The sequence below is a fragment of the Dendropsophus ebraccatus genome, chromosome 5, assembly GCF_027789765.1.
Source record: "Dendropsophus ebraccatus isolate aDenEbr1 chromosome 5, aDenEbr1.pat, whole genome shotgun sequence".
In the NCBI taxonomy this organism is placed as follows: Eukaryota; Metazoa; Chordata; class Amphibia; order Anura; family Hylidae; genus Dendropsophus; species Dendropsophus ebraccatus.
The window spans coordinates 123,943,822-123,965,653 of record NC_091458.1 but is presented as its reverse complement, the minus strand read 5'-3'; the positions used below and the strand labels follow the sequence as shown (position 1 = coordinate 123,965,653).

Sequence of the window (21,832 nt, the reverse complement as noted above, 5' to 3'; positions counted from 1 at the left end):
AGAGGAATCCTCTGAGCGCTGCTTCTCACAATCAGTCAGACCCAGACCAATCAAAACTTTTTATATGTCTCTCCGACATCAGAACTTTTAATCAAGATCAGAATAAAAAAGAAGGGTATATATAACCCAAATAAATAGAATCACCAATCTGAATCAAAATCACTGCACTTAGGAAAATAACAGTGTAGATGTATAAACAACGGAACGTATTGAAAGGGAAACACACGAGAGGACAAGGTGCACTCTGTCCACTCCTAGATTGTGATACTTTCCCTACCTTTTGGGGTGACCCACCTCCTTAAAAGGGTGGCCCCAACCACGATGACGTTCCCTTCCCTCCTCTAAGTGCAGGACAAGACACAAACAGACACAAAATGTGAATCACACAAAATGGGGTACCACACCAAACCAATATTAAAAAAAGAATCCAACGCGTTTCACCTGTACAAATAATAACAGGATCATCAGGGATATAGTGGTGTACAACAAACAATAACAACAAAAGAAAATGTAGTGCAATAGATGTACAGCGCAAAACCACCTGCACCACCTCCAGTGGATTGCTGGATAATGCTGAGGAGTAGCTCAGTGACACATGTGTGTCTCAGAATGCACATGGGATGATGCCAGTACTAGTAATCAGGACAATAGAAATCCTAAGTATTACAGCAAGTGAATACCATCAATAGGACTCTTGGGAGTCAGTACCCAAATGCCAGGATATAGCAGAAAATGATCATTTACATGAATATGCTGGGCATGCTAAGATACAGTATACTGTTGCAATTAGCCCAGTCAAGCAACCAATAGCTGCATCCTAGTATCACTGGATTATTATTAAATGCTCAATAGCACAAAGCATACATGTGTCTGAAAACCAGCAATACTTATCAATAGCGTCCCGATGGTGGAACAGGCATCCTGCTGCAGATGTTCAGTGCACTCCTAAGGGAGTTGGTGCCAAGATGTAATGCCCCTAGCTGTTATTTGTACAGGTGAAACGCGTTGGATTCTTTTTTTAATATTGGTTTGGTGTGGTACCCCATTTTGTGTGATTCACATTTTGTGTCTGTTTGTGTCTTGTCCTGCACTTAGAGGAGGGAAGGGAACGTCATCGTGGTTGGGGCCACCCTTTTAAGGAGGTGGGTCACCCCAAAAGGTAGGGAAAGTATCACAATCTAGGAGTGGACAGAGTGCACCTTGTCCTCTCGTGTGTTTCCCTTTCAATACGTTCCATTGTTTATACATCTACACTGTTATTTTCCTAAGTGCGGTGATTTTGATTCAGATTGGTGATTCTATTTATTTGGGTTATATATACCCTTCTTTTTTTATTCTGATCTTGATTAAAAGTTATGTTTTAGTTCCTAAGTGCTTACTTTGTTATGAATTAAATTTGTTGCTTTATAGTAGCACAGGAGTGTTTATATCGGCGTGGAGGACATAACCCCCTCGTATATCTAATTGGGTTTACTGTGGAATCTCCGACATCAGAGCTTCAAAACAATTGTTGGAGTCAGCAGCACAAATAGACCTTGGTAAGTAGATATTGTGTGAGGCACGATGGAGAGCCCAGAATCCTCAAAAGGGCTCAAGCCAGGTGCAGAGCGGCTTGTTCACGGGGTTCATGATGAAGGATAGGAGTCGTAGTACAAGATTCTCCCCCTTCTTTATTACAAGAGAATCTTGTACTACGACTCCTATCCTTCATCATGAACCCCTTGAACAAGTCGCTCTGTGCCTGGCCTCAGAGTACTCCACACATCCTGTCTCTGATGAATGAATCTTCTCTTTGATTTCCTGACCGATTTCCTCAGACCCTCGGATCGGCAGCGAGCGGAAAAAACAAATGTCTACAAAGCATCAGGCGGTGTCAGGCTCGTAGCGTGACCCCCCAAGGTGAGCAACACCTATTCATAGATACACACAAATCCAGCTCTGCAGTATCACACTATGTGCGCCGTGCGCTGTTCCTTTTCTTTTTAATATATTGAAAACCAAGATTACCCTGTTGGACCTCTTTTCTACATGTCTCTCCGACATTATGCTATCAAAAGTGCACGCTAAGTGGTGGAAATGTAAAAAAAAATACAAAATCCTAAAATTGCTTTTTTTGGCCTCAATTTATGCAAACATGGCACCACTAGAAACTACAGATTAAAGTGCAACAAATGGACCTCAATGCAACCTCAATGCAGATCTATTAATAGAAAATTTTTAGGGGTCAGATTTTTTCTTGAAAGTTGGATGAAAAAAACGGATGCATTTGTGTGCATCAGTTTTGATCCGTTTTTTTCCAATGACTTCCATTATAGAAAAAAAAGGCTCAAAACGGATCAGTTTTTTTTAACGGACACAAAAATGAGGTCGACGACATTTTTGTGTACTTTAAAAAAAAATGGATCAGTTTTGATCTTTTTTTTTTTTATAATGGAAAATAATGGAAAAACAGATCAAAACAGATGCACACAAATGCATCCGTTCCTTCTTTCATTCTTTTTTCATCCGTTTTTTTTTTTTTTTTTTTTTTTGCAAAAGAACTGATATAAAAAAAATGCATTGCAAAAACATAGTGTGAACCCAGCCTTAGTCAAACTTTGTGGAAACTATATAGTTCGGGTATCATTAGGCCGAAAACACACAGTTTATGTGCCAAAGCCAGAAGTGAATTCAAATGAGAAAATATAAAGGTATGACTTGTGCTTCTCTTTTCTATTAGATCTACTTCTGTGGCAGTTTTTCTAAAACAAATAGAGATGAGCGAATATACAGTAAGGACGAATCGGGCTGTAGCGCTTTGAAGTGTGCTCCGCTCCTTGCTGCTCCTTCCCAGGTGCTAAGAAAAGATGGATCCCGTCCTGGGAATCTTCTCCCAGTTTCCCAGGATGGGATCCATCTTTTTTCCAGCACCTGGGAGGGAGCGGCACAGAGCAGAGCACACTTTAAAGAGCCGCAGCCGAATACAGAAAGGAACAACGCGCTCCTCTTCGTGCTTACTGTATATTCGCTCATCTCTACAAACAAACAAACAAACGAAAACTGCTATGTGTGAAACCAGTCTTATAATCATACCAACCTGAGAAAACAGTATAATTTATGGCTAAATAAGGGGTGTTGTCCATATATGACTCTGTAGATGGAGAAGTAAAGAAACTTCTAGAAGGATAATAGGGACAAAAATATTTCCTAGGTTCTTGTCATGTGTCATCAAAAAATGACCTATTGTTTGAATTTTTGGTGATTTTTTTTCTCTCATTTCAATTTTCTATCTATATTATAAAATAATTCTAGAATTGTGCAGTTTGCATTCTCACCACTGGGTCTAAAACTAAGCTGAGACTTCCTGTTATGTCTGTAGTTATAAGAGGAGGCTGCTGTAAAGTGACCGGAATTGTAGCATCAAGTCACACCAGCAGATAGCACCAGTATAAGACAATGGCAGCTCCCTGTGAAATACAGTAGAAACAGATTAGACAAAAAAAAAAAAAAAAAACATGTTTCAGTCTCTGGCTCTAATTAGTAGAAGAAAATCTAGGTGACACATTTACTTTAAGGGTACAAACCCACACACCGTATACGTAGCAAATACGCAGCAGATTTGATGGTTTAGATTTGATGCTGTGTTCAGTTATTTAGATCTAATCTGCTGCGTATTTGTTGCGTATTTGCTGCGTATCGCACCAGTAAATACGCTGCGTATGCGGTGTGTGGGTTTATGCCCTAAGGGGTTGACTATCTTCTCATAACATTGTTTGGAGTGCTTGTTTCTTTTTTTTTTTTATTTCTCCATAGGAAAACAAACAAACAAACACTGGAGATATTATAGTAATCAAAAACTCCTTCTCCAATAAAGATTGTACCAGACAATAAGGGGCTGTTTAGCATCTTAATCTGAACCATTGACAACATAGCACACACCGTATTTAACATTTATGCCCCTAATGCTTCACAAATTACTTTCTTGAATACTTTATTGAAGAAGATTTCAGCAGACATACAGGGAAAATTAATAATTTACGGGGACTTCATTATGATTTATGACATTAATATGTAGCCCTCCTCCTCACTTGGGTAAATGGTTACTTACAGAGAAACAGGTTCATACACATATGAACCTGTTGGTAAAGCCCTATAGGCTAATGACACTGATTTTAATATAATTTCTTTAATCCTGATCTGTTGTGCCATTTCCAATATAATGTTAAATCAATATGTAAATTAGTTGGTTTGATGGACTAGGGACATTTGAGTCCCCTGCTAGGACTTAGATAAACCACAGTTTCAGATCCTGTGCTTGCACAGGACAGCAGTGTTACTGCACATGAGCAGGACCTGAGGCCAGGATGCACCTAATCCCAGCAGAGTAGTCGAATTATTATTTGTTACAAAGCGCTAGCAATCTAGGTGGATGAGTGGGCAGACTGGTGCACTGGACAGGCTGTGGAACGCACCCAGCACAGTAACCAAGTAAGACTCGTCTTGGTTGAGAGAAGTCTTGGCCTGGGCAAAAAGTAGAAGAGAAGAAAAAGCAAAAACTTTGATTAGAGAAAATGTAATGCAATGTAATGCAATTCAGCTAGAAACGATTCCCCCTGTGAGTCACTGGATGTAACCAAACTGTGATCACTTATAAAGTCTGACAAAGCTGTGTAGAGCTAATATCTACCATCATATGGGTACTGTATGGGGGAACATTGGTCTTTATACTGTATAGTAGGTTTTATTCAGCAAAAGTATAGAGGTATTGCTGTCGTGATAATGCTAGTAACTAGGGTAGTATTATTTGTCCTTTTTTACTGCTGCTGTCCTTTACTGAGGTACAGATAAAGAGCTGCATATCCTGGTAGAAAAGTGTTTGGGAGATAAAACTGAAAGAAACTTTAGTGCTACTGACCACCATTTTTAAACTTTTAAAATCATCCTTTTCGTAACTAGCTGGTGTCACAGTGTCAGCAGGACTGCCCTGTATGTCAAAGAAGGGAAGGTTGTGGTAGGGGGTGCCTCGACTTTGTGCCATCTCTTTGAGCTGGTAATGAAAAGGACAAAAGGGGCACTATTTCTGTGTGGGGCTATGCAAGGAGCCTAACATGTTTGTCAGGCAGATTCTGCTGCGATTAGTCAAAGCCAAGGGAGGTCTTCATGATGTCTTCATAATGGCCTGGACCAGATGGCAGAGAAAATGAAAAATTAGAACAACTTCTATTAGAGAAAACATCACCTGTAAATCCCGCAGAGAAGACATCCCCTGTAAGTCACTGAATGTAACTGCACTGTAAATATTTATAGTGTCTGCATAGCTAATAACTATCTTTATATGGGCACTTATGGGAGGAATATTGATCTTTATATAATTGTTTTTTTTTTTTAGCAACTGGTATTATACAGTCACCATATGAGGATGATGGTAGTGGTATTATTGGTAATATTGGTCTTTATATTGTAGATTTTATTCAGTTACAGTATAGAGGTGTTATATGGGGGTAATGGAAGATGGAAAACAATCTCAGTGCCTACTGGAACAAATACTGGCTCCAAAAACTACATGTATGAAAAATTATTAGTTACACAAAGTATGACTCATAGGAAGTGCCTGAGAGGATGACAAACCTTGCTTAGGGTGCCTTCACACACACCGGATCCGCAGATTTGATGGTGCAGATTTGATACTGTGTTTAGTTATTTAGATCAAATCTGCTGCCGATCCGCTGCAGGTCCGCAGCAGAAAATCCGCTGCAATACGGTGTGCGTGAAGCTGCCCTTAAGCTTTTTTCCTTACTAAGATTGATAATGCATTATTTCCACACACATCCATAACATAATACAGAAGTCCAGACCTCATTTTCGTTTAACTATACTCTTATTTTTCATTTAAAAAAAATAGGACTGTGTTTATTCTTGCAACACCTTACCCAGTTACCTAAGTTCCATTACATTATTGGGAATCTATCTATATAAACTTTTTTGTCAACTTACCAGTTTCCAGGGTGAAGAATTTCATCCTAGTAAAGGACGATTGGTTCACTAAAGGAGCCTTTACAATTCAATAACTAGCATTTAACAGTTCTCTCCTGTCTTGCTCTTTACATGAACGTTTGGAAGTGCCAAACAGTCATTTGTTCTCTATAGGGAGGGGAGGAGCAAGCCAGTCAGACAGATCTGGTGGGGCTTATCTCTCAAAGAAGTTGGGCAGTATAAATCCATCATGCCTAACACCTGTCTTCACCAACATCATCTGAGCGCCATGCACTTTGGGGGGATTTATAAAGACCGGCGTACAAGTACGCCAGTCTTATATTGGGTCCACACTTCTTAGCGAATCAGGCCGGGCGCCAGAACCTGCGCCAGACATACTACATCTACACCTGCTTCCAGCAGGTATAGATTTAGATCATGATTTATGCCTGCAAGCAGGCATAAATGATAAATGAGATGCGGGAGGAGGCCATGCCTCCTCTTCGCCTTGTCATGTCCCCCCAAGCTCCCTCAGCCCACCCATTGGGCGAGCGGGGCATACGGCAGGTGTACACCAGGGAGAAGGGGCGAATCTGCACCTTCTCCCTGGCGTACACCTCGGATGGACCGTTCATAAATGTCACCCTTTATGTTGACAGCCAAACCTGCTGACATTAATGTAAAGTTAATGGGATCCTTTAAGCAGAACCTTTTATTCTTGGACTACTTGAACTACTGGACTTGATCTTATAACTCAGTGTTTTACCTTTATGGAATCACAGAAGTTGTCTCTGATCATAAAGTACAATTTATGTTAAGATTGTGATGTAATTTTTCACAGCCCTTGATACTGATGTTAATTTGTCATCTCCATCTCAATCAGTTTGGATTTACAAACCAAATTTGGAACTCTGTCCTTTCTAATTTTGCAAGAGAGATCTCTGCCTCTGCAGTCTCCGACAGAATACAATTACTTCATGGAATATGAAGATTCTAAAAGTCACATTGTGGATTTCCTGAACAAAATTTAAATATGTTAAGTGGAAGACCTTCAAAGTTGGAGATGAAGTACTGCTTTCCACTAAGCAATTGAAATCTTAAAAATCTTTGTTAAAACTTGGACACACATGTTATGGTTCTTTTGAGATTAGTGGACGAGTAAGCTCAATGGCTTTTCATCTTAAAATTTCCAGGAAAATGAGTATACGTCCAGTGTTAAACCAGTGGTTTTGAATCCATATCTGGGGATCCTCTCAGATGCGTAACTAGAATTTACAGGACTCCATAGCAAATTGAGGTGTGACTCCACCACATGATGACTGAAGACATAAAAGAAGACATCGGGCAGCACAAACAAGTGAATAAATCCTTCTTTTTTTGTGAACAAATTTTTAAAAAATTGCTTTGTCAATCATTTGCCTCATCTCTAATAGCAACCGCAACATAGATTACAATCGGAGTAGTTTAACAAATAAAACCTGATCTGTGATTGGTTGCTGTGGGCACCAATTGAATTGTTTTAATTAGGTTTGATAAATAAGGCCATTGGGGGGGGGGGGATTTCCCATATGGCTCTGGTAAAATAAAAGCTGATCTGTGATTGGTTGATTTGGATAATAAATAGAATTTCACTGTAAGGCAGCTTGATAACTCTCCCCCAGTGTTCTTACCCCTGAGTGGGCTCCTTACCTGTGGCTGCTTTCTTACTGTGCTGCACTTTTACATTATCACAGTTTGTTATTTAACCCCAAAAATTTGCTTTGTTTTTTGAGGTAATTTATTAATAGCCTAGACTGCCATCAATAGCTTATTGTTGGAGTGGAAGGAAAAAACTATGTTAGGGAACCAGAAGCTATAGCTGTGTGCATTGCGGTAGTGGTGCACTTGGTTAATGCAGCTCAGTTCCCAATAAAGTAAATGGGAGCTGCACTGCAGTAACATTGCACCATCACTACCACAACGTACATTTTTACTGCTGCCGATTAACTATTAATGGTCTATTCTGTGGATAAGCCATCAATACTTTTACACCAGAAAACCCCTTTATCCATGATCATCAGTGTTACTGCTATTGGGAGGAACTTTTTTTTTGCAAAGTTGGACATACACAATTAAATTAATTATAAAATGGTGATGAAAACAATTGCGTTAGTCACCAAAACTTTTAGACTACATATGCACAGTCTCTTATATAAAAAGTGACTTACAACAAACGTCGATTGCTCTAGAAACTAAATGACTGTGTGACTCCCTGTAAAGCTGGTCATACACATTACAGTTCACTGAACCCACCAATTTTCCACAGGATCAACTGCTGTTCTAATGCTTATGGAAGCAGACAGCCCCCCCTCCCCCACAAACAGTAGATGTCTACAGAAATATTGTCAAATCTCCCATTTTCCATTGCAATATACATGCAGGGTCAGTCAATACGAGTATGAATGTTTATAGTGGGGTTGGGAGAGATTGCTGTCAGCTAACAGCTACATGATGTCCAGTATATGGTTTGCTTAAGACTCCCAAAATACAGGCGCCCACTGTAAATTTCTAGAATAATAGTTGGTAAAGGCCAATAACTGTCTGGAAATGAAGCGCTGTGATAAAGTGGTTGTATTACCGATTAAACCGAATTTTACCGAGCAGATAAATAGCCTTTTATAAAGAACAATTATATCAGAGAGTGTATGATTTTCATGGGTCACCTGTTCACCGAGTGTAAAAAGCAGCAGTGTAAGTACAGTATTCAGCAGTCCCAGAGAGAGTAAATGTAGCTGCAACTGAGCATGTCTGCTTGTCTTCTTCTCCCTTTAGGGGCAGTGGATCCTAGTTCTTGTGATCAGTGGAGGTGCCAGTGATCAAACCCTTCACAATCTTCCAATAGTCCATATAAATCTTGGATTAGTTTAACAAATTTAAGAAAGAGGGAATTAGGATGTCATAAAAGCAAGCCTGTCCTATATTAATTTTTGCTCCCAAAGATGCATTAAGTCTTATTTTTACGGAATGTTTTATTTTTCCACGAAGAAAAATTCACGTCACATGCACAACAGTAACAGAGTGTACGGTATGGCGGCTTCTGAACACCAGGGGGAGCTCACCACAGCACACTTGTACAGCACAGCAGGGACAGTGTATGGTAAGGTGGCAGGCGACAAGATAATGGGAGACTGTGTGCAGCTCTACATCTGGAGATAGGGGACAATGGGGTTGGTGGCAGGCGATGGGCCTGTTGATGCCTTGCTTGCACATTTACAAGTGATGGCTGTTGGAAGGGAACATCGAGGTTGGTGGCAGCTGACAGTCTTCATTTCCTGCATGCAGCTGCTCTGCAACGGATGGTGAAGGTAGGGGAGAACAGCGGTGGGCTAAAAAGAAACTTATTTTCAGAGGGTGTCTTATTTTCGTGGAAACAAGGTATTATATTAAGTCTAAAAAAGATTTCCAAATAATGGTTCCACTCAATAGTCCACTATTCATTTATAATATAACATAATGGGCTAGGCCTTCACTGAACTATTACCAGCATCAAGCTCTTTTAAAGGCTCCTGTGAACAGTTGACAATGGAGGGATCCTATTGAAATTATTGAACAGTCAATGCTTGAAGTGAAATCCAAAATATAGATCCTTTCTGAAATAAAGTCCTCTCTGATTTAGCAATAAAGCTCTGGCCCTTTACGAAATAGAGACAAATAAAGTTAGCCAGCTTTGGCTAATCCACAGGCAGTGGTAAGGTCTTACTATTTTGACAACTCTGTGAGACTTTCTGTTCCAAAGTCGGGAAAGACCACCATGACGTGAGCAGTGATAGTATAGCCAGTAAATACTGGAAGGAAAATATCTTACTGCAAGTTGTATGTTATTAATATTATATTAGTAGCTGTATAAGATGGATTCCTGTGTATTATGCAGCAGGAGAACAGACAGGCTAGAAGCAGAGCGGTAAGAGGTTTACCCATTTACAGCTTTCTTTTTAGAGTGGTGTGGTTGCTGCAGGTGCTGTGTGTGTATTGAGGCTCAGATTAACCCTCTACCAACAGCTATGTTCCCCTAGATTATACCTATTATTTATAATGTTCAGGTATTAGATTCATTGGTGAAGCAGTTTACCATATTTGTGATTCCTTAGGCAAATAAGAAAAATAGGTGAACTCATATTCCTATTGTATTTTATGGACCAGCGACTCAGCATTCTAATGCTATACAGACAGCCAGCCCCCCACGCCCCTCCAAGTTGGTCTCTTCTAGAAAATAATAGATAATGATCTGCTAAAATAAACTGGGCGGAAATAACCAGATTTGTTAATGATATGTACGTAATTGTATTCACTGTCATTTATCGTGTTTTTCTTTGAACCAATAGGTCCTTTGTTATTCCATTACTGGAGTTGCACAATAAGTAAAACTATTTGTAAGATAGATGATAACGTTTAGTGCAAATATGCAGGAAAATATTACGTTAATAAATAAACCTGATTAGTCTATATTTGATAGTTGGAATTGTTAGTGTTGGTTGGGTTGGGACAAAAAAAAAGACGCTTTGGTGCATAGAAACTAGCCCCTCTCTAAACAATGATGGGCACTGCACACAAATAAGCACCTAAAAAGTTTTGTTCACATTTTTTAATAACATGGCACAATTTACATAACACAAGTCTTCGCTGATGAGGAACATGCTGAAGATTGAGTCGCTTCATTTTTATGTTTTTTTTTTTTTCCTTTTCAGTTCTTTTTTTTCCCCTTTACATATGTACTAAAAAGGAATTTCTTACATACAAGATAAACAGCAAAAGGTTTGTATATAACAATCTCTTTACAATACTGAAAGCTACCACTACTGTTCCAGTGTACATATTCTTCTGGGAGAATTTGCTCCTTAAAAAAACACTGCACAACATCTGGAGTTCACAAAATCTGAAGCTCACAACTAAACCTTCAGTTGACTACTAAAATAGATCTCTGCTTATTAGAAACAACTGTTGGGAGTTTTATTCATTGTTTTGCTTTTTGCCAAAACAGGATATCAACTTAAGATCACTTTAATACACTAGAAGACCAATGAACTATGTTTATTTCATACATATAATTTACAACCCAGTAAACCAAATGTGTGGTATTTCTTCAGGTAAAGTCATATCCTCTCCAATCAAGAAAATGGAAACAATATCTAGGCTTAATAACTGACCGTGAACTGAAATATGGTGCACACATCTTAGGGGAATGTTGGTTTTTAGTGGGTCAGCCATAACTTAGCCAATACATCTGAATAAGCACAACAGGTGGACACAAGGTGACAAGTCAACCAGTTGAAGGTAACCACTGTTACCTTTGCCTTAGGTTTTACTTGAATTGTTTTTAACGTCAAGCAAGCCAAATACCGATAGGAACATGTACTATACCTTAATTTCAGATATTTACTTGTTTGTGTTCTTTGTCACAATGGAGATCCAAAATACAAGTGGGTGAATAAAACAAATAAAAAAATAAGCAAAAGATGTTGTAACACAAGCTTCTTAGGGACAATATGACTTTAGTTGTGTAAGTGTGGCAAATGTTCCGTTTGTGTTACGATGGCTTTATAGTGAAAGCCTCCACAATAATTGCATAGTTGAGGGGGGTTTAGTTGTCTCTAATAATATACACAGCACAGTATAAACAGACTGTGTTTTAAATAGTAACATTGTAAACTGCACAGTTTAAGAAGTATTATTGTATTATGTTATGTCTATTTACATTTGTACACAGTAAAGCTTTCATCCTATCCTTTTGCATATATGAACCGATACCCAATGAAGCAAATTGTTTTGTTTTTTTTACAGAAATATTTACATGTTCTTTCAATATCATAAGTCTGATACAGCCCATATGGATGTCATGGATTATATCCTTCACTTCCAACCAGATGCTTTACATTAGTAAAATAAATCAATTAAAGACAAACATTTAAATTGACCAAAAGATATGGAAATTTGCAACATATCATATACAAAAAGTGAAAATCATTGCTCTTAGAGATTTTACATTTGTACAAAGATTGTATGTCAAGTCTTGCACTGATTTATATTCAATCAGGCTATTTGTCCATAAGCTCCTTTATGAACTTATCGTGCTTCGATATCTTTCAATGTGTGAGAAGGAGGTCTCTCTCTTATCTCTGCTGTCAATGGAGTAGTCCTTCTGGGAGAACCTGGTCGCCCTCCCAGTGTAGAAATAAGTGGTGGAGGGGCACTTAGTGCTGCTGTTGGGGGAGTCTTATTAAGAAGTCCATTTTGATGTCCTGCTGTAGGACTGACCCTGGGATAATGCATGCTGGGAAGTCCTGGTGTGATTAAGCTTGGGTGAGGCAGGTGACCATCCAGTGCAGCTGGATGAACTGCATGTAGGCGGGCATGTTCATAGTCTTCTCGAAGCATATGTAACCTTTCCCTCTCTTCCAGCTGACTTGCTCTTTCATGTTCCCGGCGAGGGTCAACAGAAAGATGATGATGGTGGTGATGGTTGTAGTCATGGGGTTCTCTGTCCCTGAATGACCTCTCAGATTCATATAACCTTGGTGCAGTAAGTCGGTGAAGTGGATCATTTCGTAATAAAAAATCTCTTCCAAGGGGATCACGTCTATGAATATCTAGTCCTCTGTAAGGGTCTCTCAATGGATCTCGCATAGGATCCCAGTGAAATGACGGATAAGGGAAACGTTCACCTCCTGGAATGGGGCTTATGCCCATAAAAGGTGTCATCATGCGAGTCCTATCTAGACCACCAATACTGTTCATTGGATGCATTCCTGTTACACCCACAGACATTGGCATGGATGCTAAATGACTTGGATGAACATTTGAAGCAGATATTGGAGGAGCTTGTTCAGAAGATCTATGAATGGTAGGACCTTCGGAAACCAAAACATCATGATCTTCCTTCCTTTCCTCTTTTACTTTCACATCATTACTTTTCTTTTGGGTATCATAAGTCTCACTTTTTCTTTCATTTTCTCGATTAGAAGTGCTATTGGGTCTAGTGCTCTCCATCACTGGTGCCCTGACATAAGGTGAAGGCACCCTTGATAATTGTTTAGCTTCCTCCACAGCTCTACTTTCATGTACAATATTTTCTTTTTCTGAAATGTGGTTATCCTTTGCTTTGTGCTCTTCCGTGTTATTTTCCTTCCATGAGTCAGAGTGCTCCCTTTCCCGTTCTTTGGGCTTTTCTTTATCTCGTAATTCATTATTTATGTGGCTTCTTTGTTCAGATAAACTGCGGTTATGTCCTAATGAGTTTACTTGGCTAACAGGTGCTGGTGAAGGATGACTAGAGTGCCTTTTTTCCAGACTTTCCCTAAAAAATAATAATGTAAATGTAACTAGTTATATAGTCACAACATAAATAATATAACTGTATTCTCTAAAGTTGTAATATGGATATTTTAATAAGTTAATTTTAACATGTCCCATATGGTCAACACCCTTGTGAGTACACTGTTAAAGGGGAACTATGAGCAGGTTAGACTAATCTAACCTGCTCATAGTTCCCCTTTAACAGTGTACACACACGAATGTTGACCATATGGGACATGTTAAAATTAACATATTAAAATATTATCCATATCTGCAGGTTAGATGAATCTAACCTCCTAATATGTCCCTATTGCACAGGAGATGCTAAGAGAGGAAGGTATGTCGCTTACTTTCCTCCTTGGCACCGTTCTGGTGTAGTTAGTCATGTGCTTCGCAGTTCAGTGAGACTGTAAGAAGCACTGAAGCAGCCTTTAGGAGCGTGGCCCACCCCCATAGCGCCATTCTGCCCCCATTCGGCCCGCTCCTTTCTAATGATAATGAATGCAGCGGGCTTGCCGAGTGTGGCCGGATCGGGGCTATGGGGATACTGGACCATGGAGCACACAACTAACTGCATTGGATCGGTGCTAAGAAGGAAGGTAAGAGACATCCCTTCCTTCTTGGTGTCTCCTGTGCAGTAGGGACATATCAGCAGGTTAGACAAATCTAACAGGCTGATAGTTCCCCTTTAAGTTAAAAGGAGGTCACAGAGACAAATTCCCTGTGTAATAATTTAGCTTGCTTGGCTTGCTGCTTCCTAGAGTGATACCAGCTGATCTTTGAGGTTACAGGTTCCAAAAACAATACGATGAGCTGATTTCAGAGTTGGCTTCATTCCGAGAAGAACTTGCCACTCCATTTTGATTTCATATACAATAGAATTAAGAAAATTAAGAAATTTCTAAAATTCTTGCAAATTATTCTAATGATGTCTACTTAAAGTAATGTGTCTTTACAAGATATATATACTTTGTAAATCATGTTTGTAGGCAAATATTATTCAATTTTACACACCTTTCTTTATCATCCTTAGAGGACGATTCTCTTTTCTCAGAATCTCTGTCATGAGCAGTAGCAGAAGAGCTGCGTTCTGGTTCACCTGGTTTTAGCCAAGGTGGAGGTGTTGGGAAAGATGGTGGTGTCCGATGAAGCCGATTCCATGGCTCATGAGGATTGTTGAAGCTCTGCATATTTGGACCTTCCTTATGGCTAAACATTGAATTGGAGGCTATAAAGAAGATAAAGTTAAAGTGTTAATGTGTTTATATGGACCCTAAAGATTACAATACCCCAATAATATATTTTAAAGGCAGCAGAAAAGGGAAAAATGTTAGTGGTACTAACCCATAATGAGGGGGTGGTTGAAGGGTCTGGTTGTTTCTTAGGAGAAAAGACAAAGAAAAATGACAGCTTTCCTAAATTTTGTTCCCATTCACATATGCACTTAGACAACTATAAGCAATATTTTATAATGTTTGGGAAAATATTTGATAGAAATGTAGGGGAACAGAATCTAAAACAGGTCAAGGGGAAAGAACAAAGAATAGTGACAACCAAACAACCAAAAGCTTCCTTCAAGTCTCTATTACCCTATTTGTTTTTGTTATTAAAGGGATTGTGCCATAAAGCAAAGATGGTAAACTAAGATGTCTACCACCAACATATATGTAAAGGAGTACAAATGTGCTGGTTTTAGTAATATAATTTACATGGTTTATTCTTTGAACTGTGATCCTGCTGTTGCCATGCAACAGTGCACACATGTTTCCACTGGAGAACGATTGCCAGCCCTTCCTGGAGATGGATAATGAGCATGCCTGGCTCACCTTAGTAGGTTGTAACCAAGGGCAACATGTGATCAAAGCAAAGCAGGCACATGGAATTAGTAAGTCTTTATCTCTCAAACAGTACATTTTCAGAATGCCTGTATATTTAAATATGTTTCATTTTACATAATGTTTAGATCTTTTGATGTTTAAATCAGTTTAGATCTAGTTTTCTTAATGATGCAATCCCTTTAACCCATTTCTTTGTAAATAAATTTAAAGTGACACCGTCACACCCTTTTTTCATTATGACTTCTCTACACAGGTGTAATGGGTAAATTTAGCAGTTTTCATACCTTATTTTATATCATACATCATGGTGCTTGTTCCAGTAAAAAGTAATCTTTTATCATCTGCGAATTGTGCTACCTGGGCGGGGCTTCGTGGCCGCAGAGGCACTTAGCTCTACCCTCATAGCCATTGTAGCCCCAAGCCTCTGTGACATCATTGGCGCAAGGGCTGACCTAAAGGTCTAGACCTTTAGGCTGGCTCTTCCAATGGTCGATGAGGGGACGGGGCCTATGCACTGATGATGTCACAGAGGGGCAGGGCCTGCGGTGGCGATGTGGGCAGGGATAAGTAGCGCTGCGGCCGCAAAGCCCTGCCCAGTTGTCACAATCTGCAAATGATAAAGTTTTTTTTTTTTACTGGAACAAGCACCATGATGTATGATATAATTTAAGGTATGAAGACTGCAAAATTTACCCTTTGCACCTGTGTAGAGACATCATATTGCAAATAGGGAGTGTCACTTTAAATAGTTCCTAAAAAACATTATTTCCTGTACACCAGGTAGCAGAATGCCTAATTTTAAATAGATATTTTAGTTCATAAATGTTTCACTTTCGGGTAGTGTTTGGTTAGGTAGTTGGCATACATATGACTTTTTCCAATGTTTCAAATACTTTAGGACAAAATATCACAGACAGTCCAAAAAATATGAAGGTACATAATTCCCTCAAGTACACTTACAATTTAAAGTTTTAATTTTTTTTTACTATACATTTGGTCTTGGCAAGCTGCATTTCTCAACTAGCATAATACTCAACTAAGGTATGTTACCAAGATCCAGAACATATAATATGACCAGGACAAATCCTAATGTAAAAAAATGTAACAAGGTCATCTGGGGAAGAAAAAGTCGGTACTTCCAATTTATTTGGATCGGCAATCACTTACTACATTTTCTAACCCATGCGTGCTAACCATTCAAAATGCTAACCTCATGTTTGGGTTAATTTAAGCATGTTTGGGCTAGTTTAAACCAATGAACCTGAACTCTCTGCATTTGATTATTGCTGGCTGAAGAAGTTGGATGCATCCCTAGCGAGTCCTGGAAATAATAGATACAGCCCATGACTGTATCCATGTATCCACTTATTCAGTCACCGGTAATCAAATGCAGAGATTTCAGGTTCAGACTTCAAGCAAAAAAGGGAAAAGGCTCCATGGTTCTATCACAGCTACATAAATATGGCCATTTTTAAGACAAATAACATGTTGTACTTACTAACTGAAGGATTGCCAAGGCCCCCAAATGCATTACCACCCACGGAACCAAGACCACTGAATGTTGAAGGACGGTTGAAAGGTTCTAAAATAAAAGTTAGGGAAAAGATCAATTATATTTATTATATATCACATAATGCAGTATAAAGAAAATCAAGACAGCATCATAAAATGTTATATATTTTCATTTTAGAGGTAAATTTTGGATATTAATAAAATTAATACCTACCAAGATGAGCAGATGGATTGAGAAAATTGCTGTGATGAGGAGGAGGACCAAAAGGTGCCCCTACAGGGTGTGCACCACCTGCAAGTTTACAGGGAAAAAAAAAATGTGTATTTATTTTAGGAAAAAGTAAAGGAAGACTTTTTAGGGACTACTGTTGTCTGGGGAGAATGTTTTTAATGAATATACTCGAGGAGTGGGTTATTAACCACTGACCAAACGTCAATTTTAAGCCCCTGTTCCTGCATATGGATGTCCCGACATGTTCTTAGATGAAATGAGAACAGGAGCTGCGACAATGCCACAGCAGCTGTGACCACACTCGGATCCCAGCAGTTAACCCTACAGATGCTGCGTTCAGTACGACAGCAGGATCTATTTGGAGAACAGAGAAAGTATTCAGGGCTCTGCAAAATGAGTCCTGATGGTAACTATGACAATATGTTCCATAACCATGGAAGTGGATCAGACCTAGGGCTAAGTCTAATCAGCTATAAATAATATAATATAGGATTCATAGTTTAGTGTCAATTTACTTTTAAACATTATATGCCATCTGAATAGAGATGAGTAAATGTACAGTACAAACAAACCTAAGTGCTCTGTTGGCTCGGCAATCGACTTATCAGCCTGTTTCCTTTGAACTCTGTTCCTCTCTGGAAGCCTGGAAAAGCTGAATCCAGTCCTGGAAAATTTCTCCCAGTTTCCCAGGACTGGATCCAGCTTTTTCAGGCACCCGGAGCAGAGCGGCACAGAACGGTACAGAGTTCAAAGGCAGCAGGCTGATAAGCCAACTGCCGAGCTAGCAAAGTGCTTCGCTCTTCCCCATTTCTGAAAACACTATTATAGTAAACTAAAAATGGAGTCAAATCTGTTGCTAAATAAAATAGATTCAGTAGCATATGATTATTTCAATCAAATCTGCCTCCTTTCGTGCACTTATAATAAACATGATCTATTGTACAGTAAATGTTTGTCCTGCTACTATAGGTTATAGCAGAACATTAGCGTCTTTCCAGAAAGTAATTAAATAAAAAGGTAAATACCCACCAGCAGCAGAAAACAAAGTTGAAGGGCGTGCCAAGTCATGTGGGTGAGGATGGTGATGGATTGCTCCGAAGAGGCTCGGACCTGGTGGTCTGCTCAAAAACTCAGGCTTCAGGCCAAAATCAAGCTTGTGTGGATCTGTCTGCATCTGTTTCTGAAATGAAAAGCATGACTGGAATTGAGATTTCCCCCGTGGGCAGATAAGAAAAGAGGCTTTAAAGACCATACAAAATGCCACATTCACACCTTGAAATTGCAAAACTGATCTTTGTATGTGCTATAATTGAAATTACACTTTTTTAAATCTGATGTTATCAGAAGTGACAGACAGCTTAGTCTGGATAAATGGGAGAGACATGACTTGTAGGCAAAATTACGAAATATGTTCTTACAAAAACTGAACCTCTGCACTGAAACTGAAATAGAAAAAAAAGTTCTGCACTTGACAATCCTGTTAGGGAATAACATTAGCTGTTTTATTCTTACAAACTGACAAAACTGTTTAAGGAATCATAGTGCAGTCTGTTTAGATGTCAATGAAATTAAATTGGTAATAGAAATAAATGATAATTTATCCTACAAAACTCAAATGAGCTGGTAATTTTTGTAGCCCAAGGTACAAGTTATGCCCCAAACCCCTTACATTTATGTAAAATAACCCTACTCTATCTTGTATATATTGTCTTTTGACTTAAAAAACGCCATACACTTAAGATAACAGTTGGCCAACTTTTTTTTTTGGACCCACAGCTACTCCTTCCAGGTCTTAATGAACCAAGTGTTTGGTTCAAGAAAAGTACTGATGAAAACGTGACAGGCCAAAAGAGTCCCACCAAGCTATGTACTGTAGATGCTGGAAGAAGTGTAGGAAGAAGTGACATAAAAGGCCCAGGTTGATTGGCCACAACAAGGTCTGCTGAATCATGGAAGCAGCAGCCGATGCAGAAGATGAATGTAAGGTATTCAAACCACCCCTGTCCCTAGGATAGCCACAGATCAGCAAAAGTATTGTTCAGGAATTAGTAGCCAAGTTAGAAACAGAGTCAAAAGTCGTCACCAGGAGAGTGGTCAGGGTACTGGAGGCCAGTTTACAGGTGCAATATGTATAAAACAAGGCTGAGGTAAAAAAACGAAGTATCAATTAGAATTTAGTGTAAGGCTATGTTCCCACTTCGTAAAAACAACGGGTGTACCGCTACAAGAACCATTAATCAATTGTTCATTAATTGCGGCTGCAGATAACGTTAACACCGGCTGCTTGTGGCGGAACGACCATTGTTTCTACAGCGTGGGAACATAGCGTTATGCTGAATTCTTTACACTGTGTGAACATAGCCTTAGGTTGAGAAGGAAACAAAATGTATTAAAATACATTAGGCATCATTAGGCAACCTAACACATCTGTGCAGAGCCATGGACCGATCCGGTAAAGTAGGGGCATACGGCATGAGTAGCAGAGATGGAAACAACTCTGATTGCCTAGCAACTGAGCATGGTCATCAGCTAGAGCCCATTCCACTCACCAGGACCTGCTGTTATATATATTCTAAGTCAAAAAACTTTAATATGCATTAAGGCCATGTTCTTACTACGTAATAGTTACAGACGTTGTTGCCGACTTGCAACAACGGCCGTGGTTACTATGATACTTATGTAGTGCTGCACCTGAGGGAATCCCGGCCAGAGTGTATACACATAGTATACACTCTTGCCAAGATCCCTAGTGGCACCGCAAGAAACTGACATGTCAGTGCACACAATAGAGCCTGTGGCATGGTTATGAGAAAAAAATATGTTGTCAAATGTTAAATAAAATGAGCCTCAAAATTGGCCCCGATTTTTATTTATATAATAGAGGCCTTTCCAAATTTACCGTAGTATTTACAATACCATATTATTTTCTTGAATGAAAGTAGCTGACTACACATCTTCTTTAGGGAAAACACCATGGTGATCGCTGGAGTCTATTTACAATCCCCCATGGATTCACAGTTATTTTAATAGTCATTTATTTATTTAATTATTTATTTAATTCATTTGGTTACTATAGTCTCTGAGGGGAGTCCAGCACAGAACACAAAAAGTTAAGAACACATTTAAGATTCTATAGCTTATTGTGAATTTTAAGGTGAAAATTATTTTATTTATTATTAACAGGAATGGAAAATTATATGCGGACACAAAGGGGAAATTTATCAGTTTGTGACATATTCTAAGAGTGTATTGCACTGTTAGGCTATGTTCACACACTGTAAAAATCTCCACAAATTTTTGCACGGCTGTTATTTTATAATACTGGCCTTTATACATATAATAACATACGTTATGAAATAATGGCCGTTACCTGCCAGTAAATGACAACTGTCCAATAAAAATGGCTGTTGCCTTTTTGCAGGACTGTAGATACATTTAAATTTCTGTCTCCAAAATGCACGTACGAAATGGAATAGCAACCACTGAAAGCTCGATTCTGCCTTAAATGGGCACTATTAATTAAAACAATAAATAAACTGACATGTCCAAAGGACAAAAACAAAAACGGAAAATCCTACAGCAACCTTCAAGTGCCAGAACCTCATTTTTAAAAATGTTAAGAAGGGGGGGGAGACTACCTTTATACAGACAAGTAAGGGTTCAGCCTTAAAGAGGACGTGTCCCCCCCCCCCCCGTGCCGGATGCTGGACCTATCTCCTGGCTTCTTACCAGGATATCTCCGTCCCTGGACCGGCTCCGGGAGCAGGACTCGGCGGGATGAGGTTAGTATAAAGGGATCTAGCTGGGGGTTGGAAGCCTGTCACCCCGGGCACAGGGGGTGACAGGTCTCCTTTAATGTATTTTTCAACATTTAAGAATCCTTTTGTTAAAATAGAGGAAACTAGCGGCAAGTTTTTAATTCCCTAGCAGCGCTACTTCAAGGGGAATTAAGCAATAGACATTTCAAGTTTATATGTCGTCCTTGCCGTATTTGAGAGTCAGAATAAACGTATGCTTTATTGTATCAGTATGGCTGGTGCTGTCTTTGTAACGCTGGACTTGTTTGCACCCTAATGACCTTGGATACTGCTCAACCCCATCTTAAGAAATTTCTTTCGCACCACAGAGCCTTATTAAGTATATTTCTTACATACCACTAGTATAGTTATTTCATGAGCCATAATCATGATTTATGTGTTATATAGCTAGCTGCCAACAGTGAATTTTAATTTTACACTTACCTTGACTTTTTGTTGATGATGGTATATTTGCCAAGCGATATGAACATGCATAGCACACCATTTTCCTGGTTTCTAGGTAAAATAAAACAATCATATATGAAACATTACACAGCACAACTACAATAAAAAATATATACTGTATCAGCTGGGCAGGCAACTAATAAATGGCTGGGGGACTATTTCTGAACGGCTGATGCAGCACCTTGAGTTACTTAAGATACTGTGATTTTGCACATGACTTTTCTACTATTGTACAGGATGCTGGACAGATTGCAGTGGTTCTTATATATAACAAAACATTCTGTAATATGGTTCCTAAAGTGAGCACGTCGGCTGACCAGACCAATATTGCCCTGTATTACAACGTATGTATAATATGGCCAGTGATTAGCCAGTGTATGCTTGTACTTTGGCCGATCACTTGGCTGTGATCTGCTTAAAAATCAGGCCAATCTCCCCATGTGATAGGGCATGTAAAGACCGTCTCTCGCTTACATTGCACATTGGTGCATGTAAAAGGGCCCTAAGAGTAGAGTCATTGGGGGAGATTTATCAAATATGGTGTAAGGTGAAACTGTCTCAGTTGCCCCTAGCAACCAATCAGATTCCACCTTTCATTTTCCAAACAATCTGTGAGGAAAGAAAAGAGGAATCTGATTGGTTGCTAGGGGCAACTGAGCCAGTTTCACTTCACACCATGTTTGATAAATCTCCCCCATTGAAGAAGT

At 39.2% G+C, this 21,832-nt stretch overlaps 1 protein-coding gene across 4 annotated transcripts in view; it reads right to left on the bottom strand.

The window, feature by feature from the left end:
* Window positions 1-10,553: 10,553 nt before the first annotated feature.
* AUTS2 (activator of transcription and developmental regulator AUTS2) overlaps window positions 10,554-21,832 on the bottom strand; it is a 1,036,368-nt gene continuing 1,025,089 nt past the window's right edge. For all 4 annotated transcript variants that reach the window (XM_069971174.1, XM_069971176.1, XM_069971175.1 and 1 more), the window contains 7 exons: window positions 21,105-21,176; window positions 17,893-18,043; window positions 16,846-16,923; window positions 16,618-16,701; window positions 14,626-14,661; window positions 14,296-14,509; window positions 10,554-13,282 (listed from right to left, as the gene is read on the bottom strand). In XM_069971174.1, coding sequence (XP_069827275.1) covers window positions 12,052-13,282; window positions 14,296-14,509; window positions 14,626-14,661; window positions 16,618-16,701; window positions 16,846-16,923; window positions 17,893-18,043; window positions 21,105-21,176 — 1,866 coding nt within the window. In that variant the 3' untranslated portion in view covers window positions 10,554-12,051. The remainder of the gene's footprint in view (window positions 13,283-14,295; window positions 14,510-14,625; window positions 14,662-16,617; window positions 16,702-16,845; window positions 16,924-17,892; window positions 18,044-21,104; window positions 21,177-21,832) is intronic.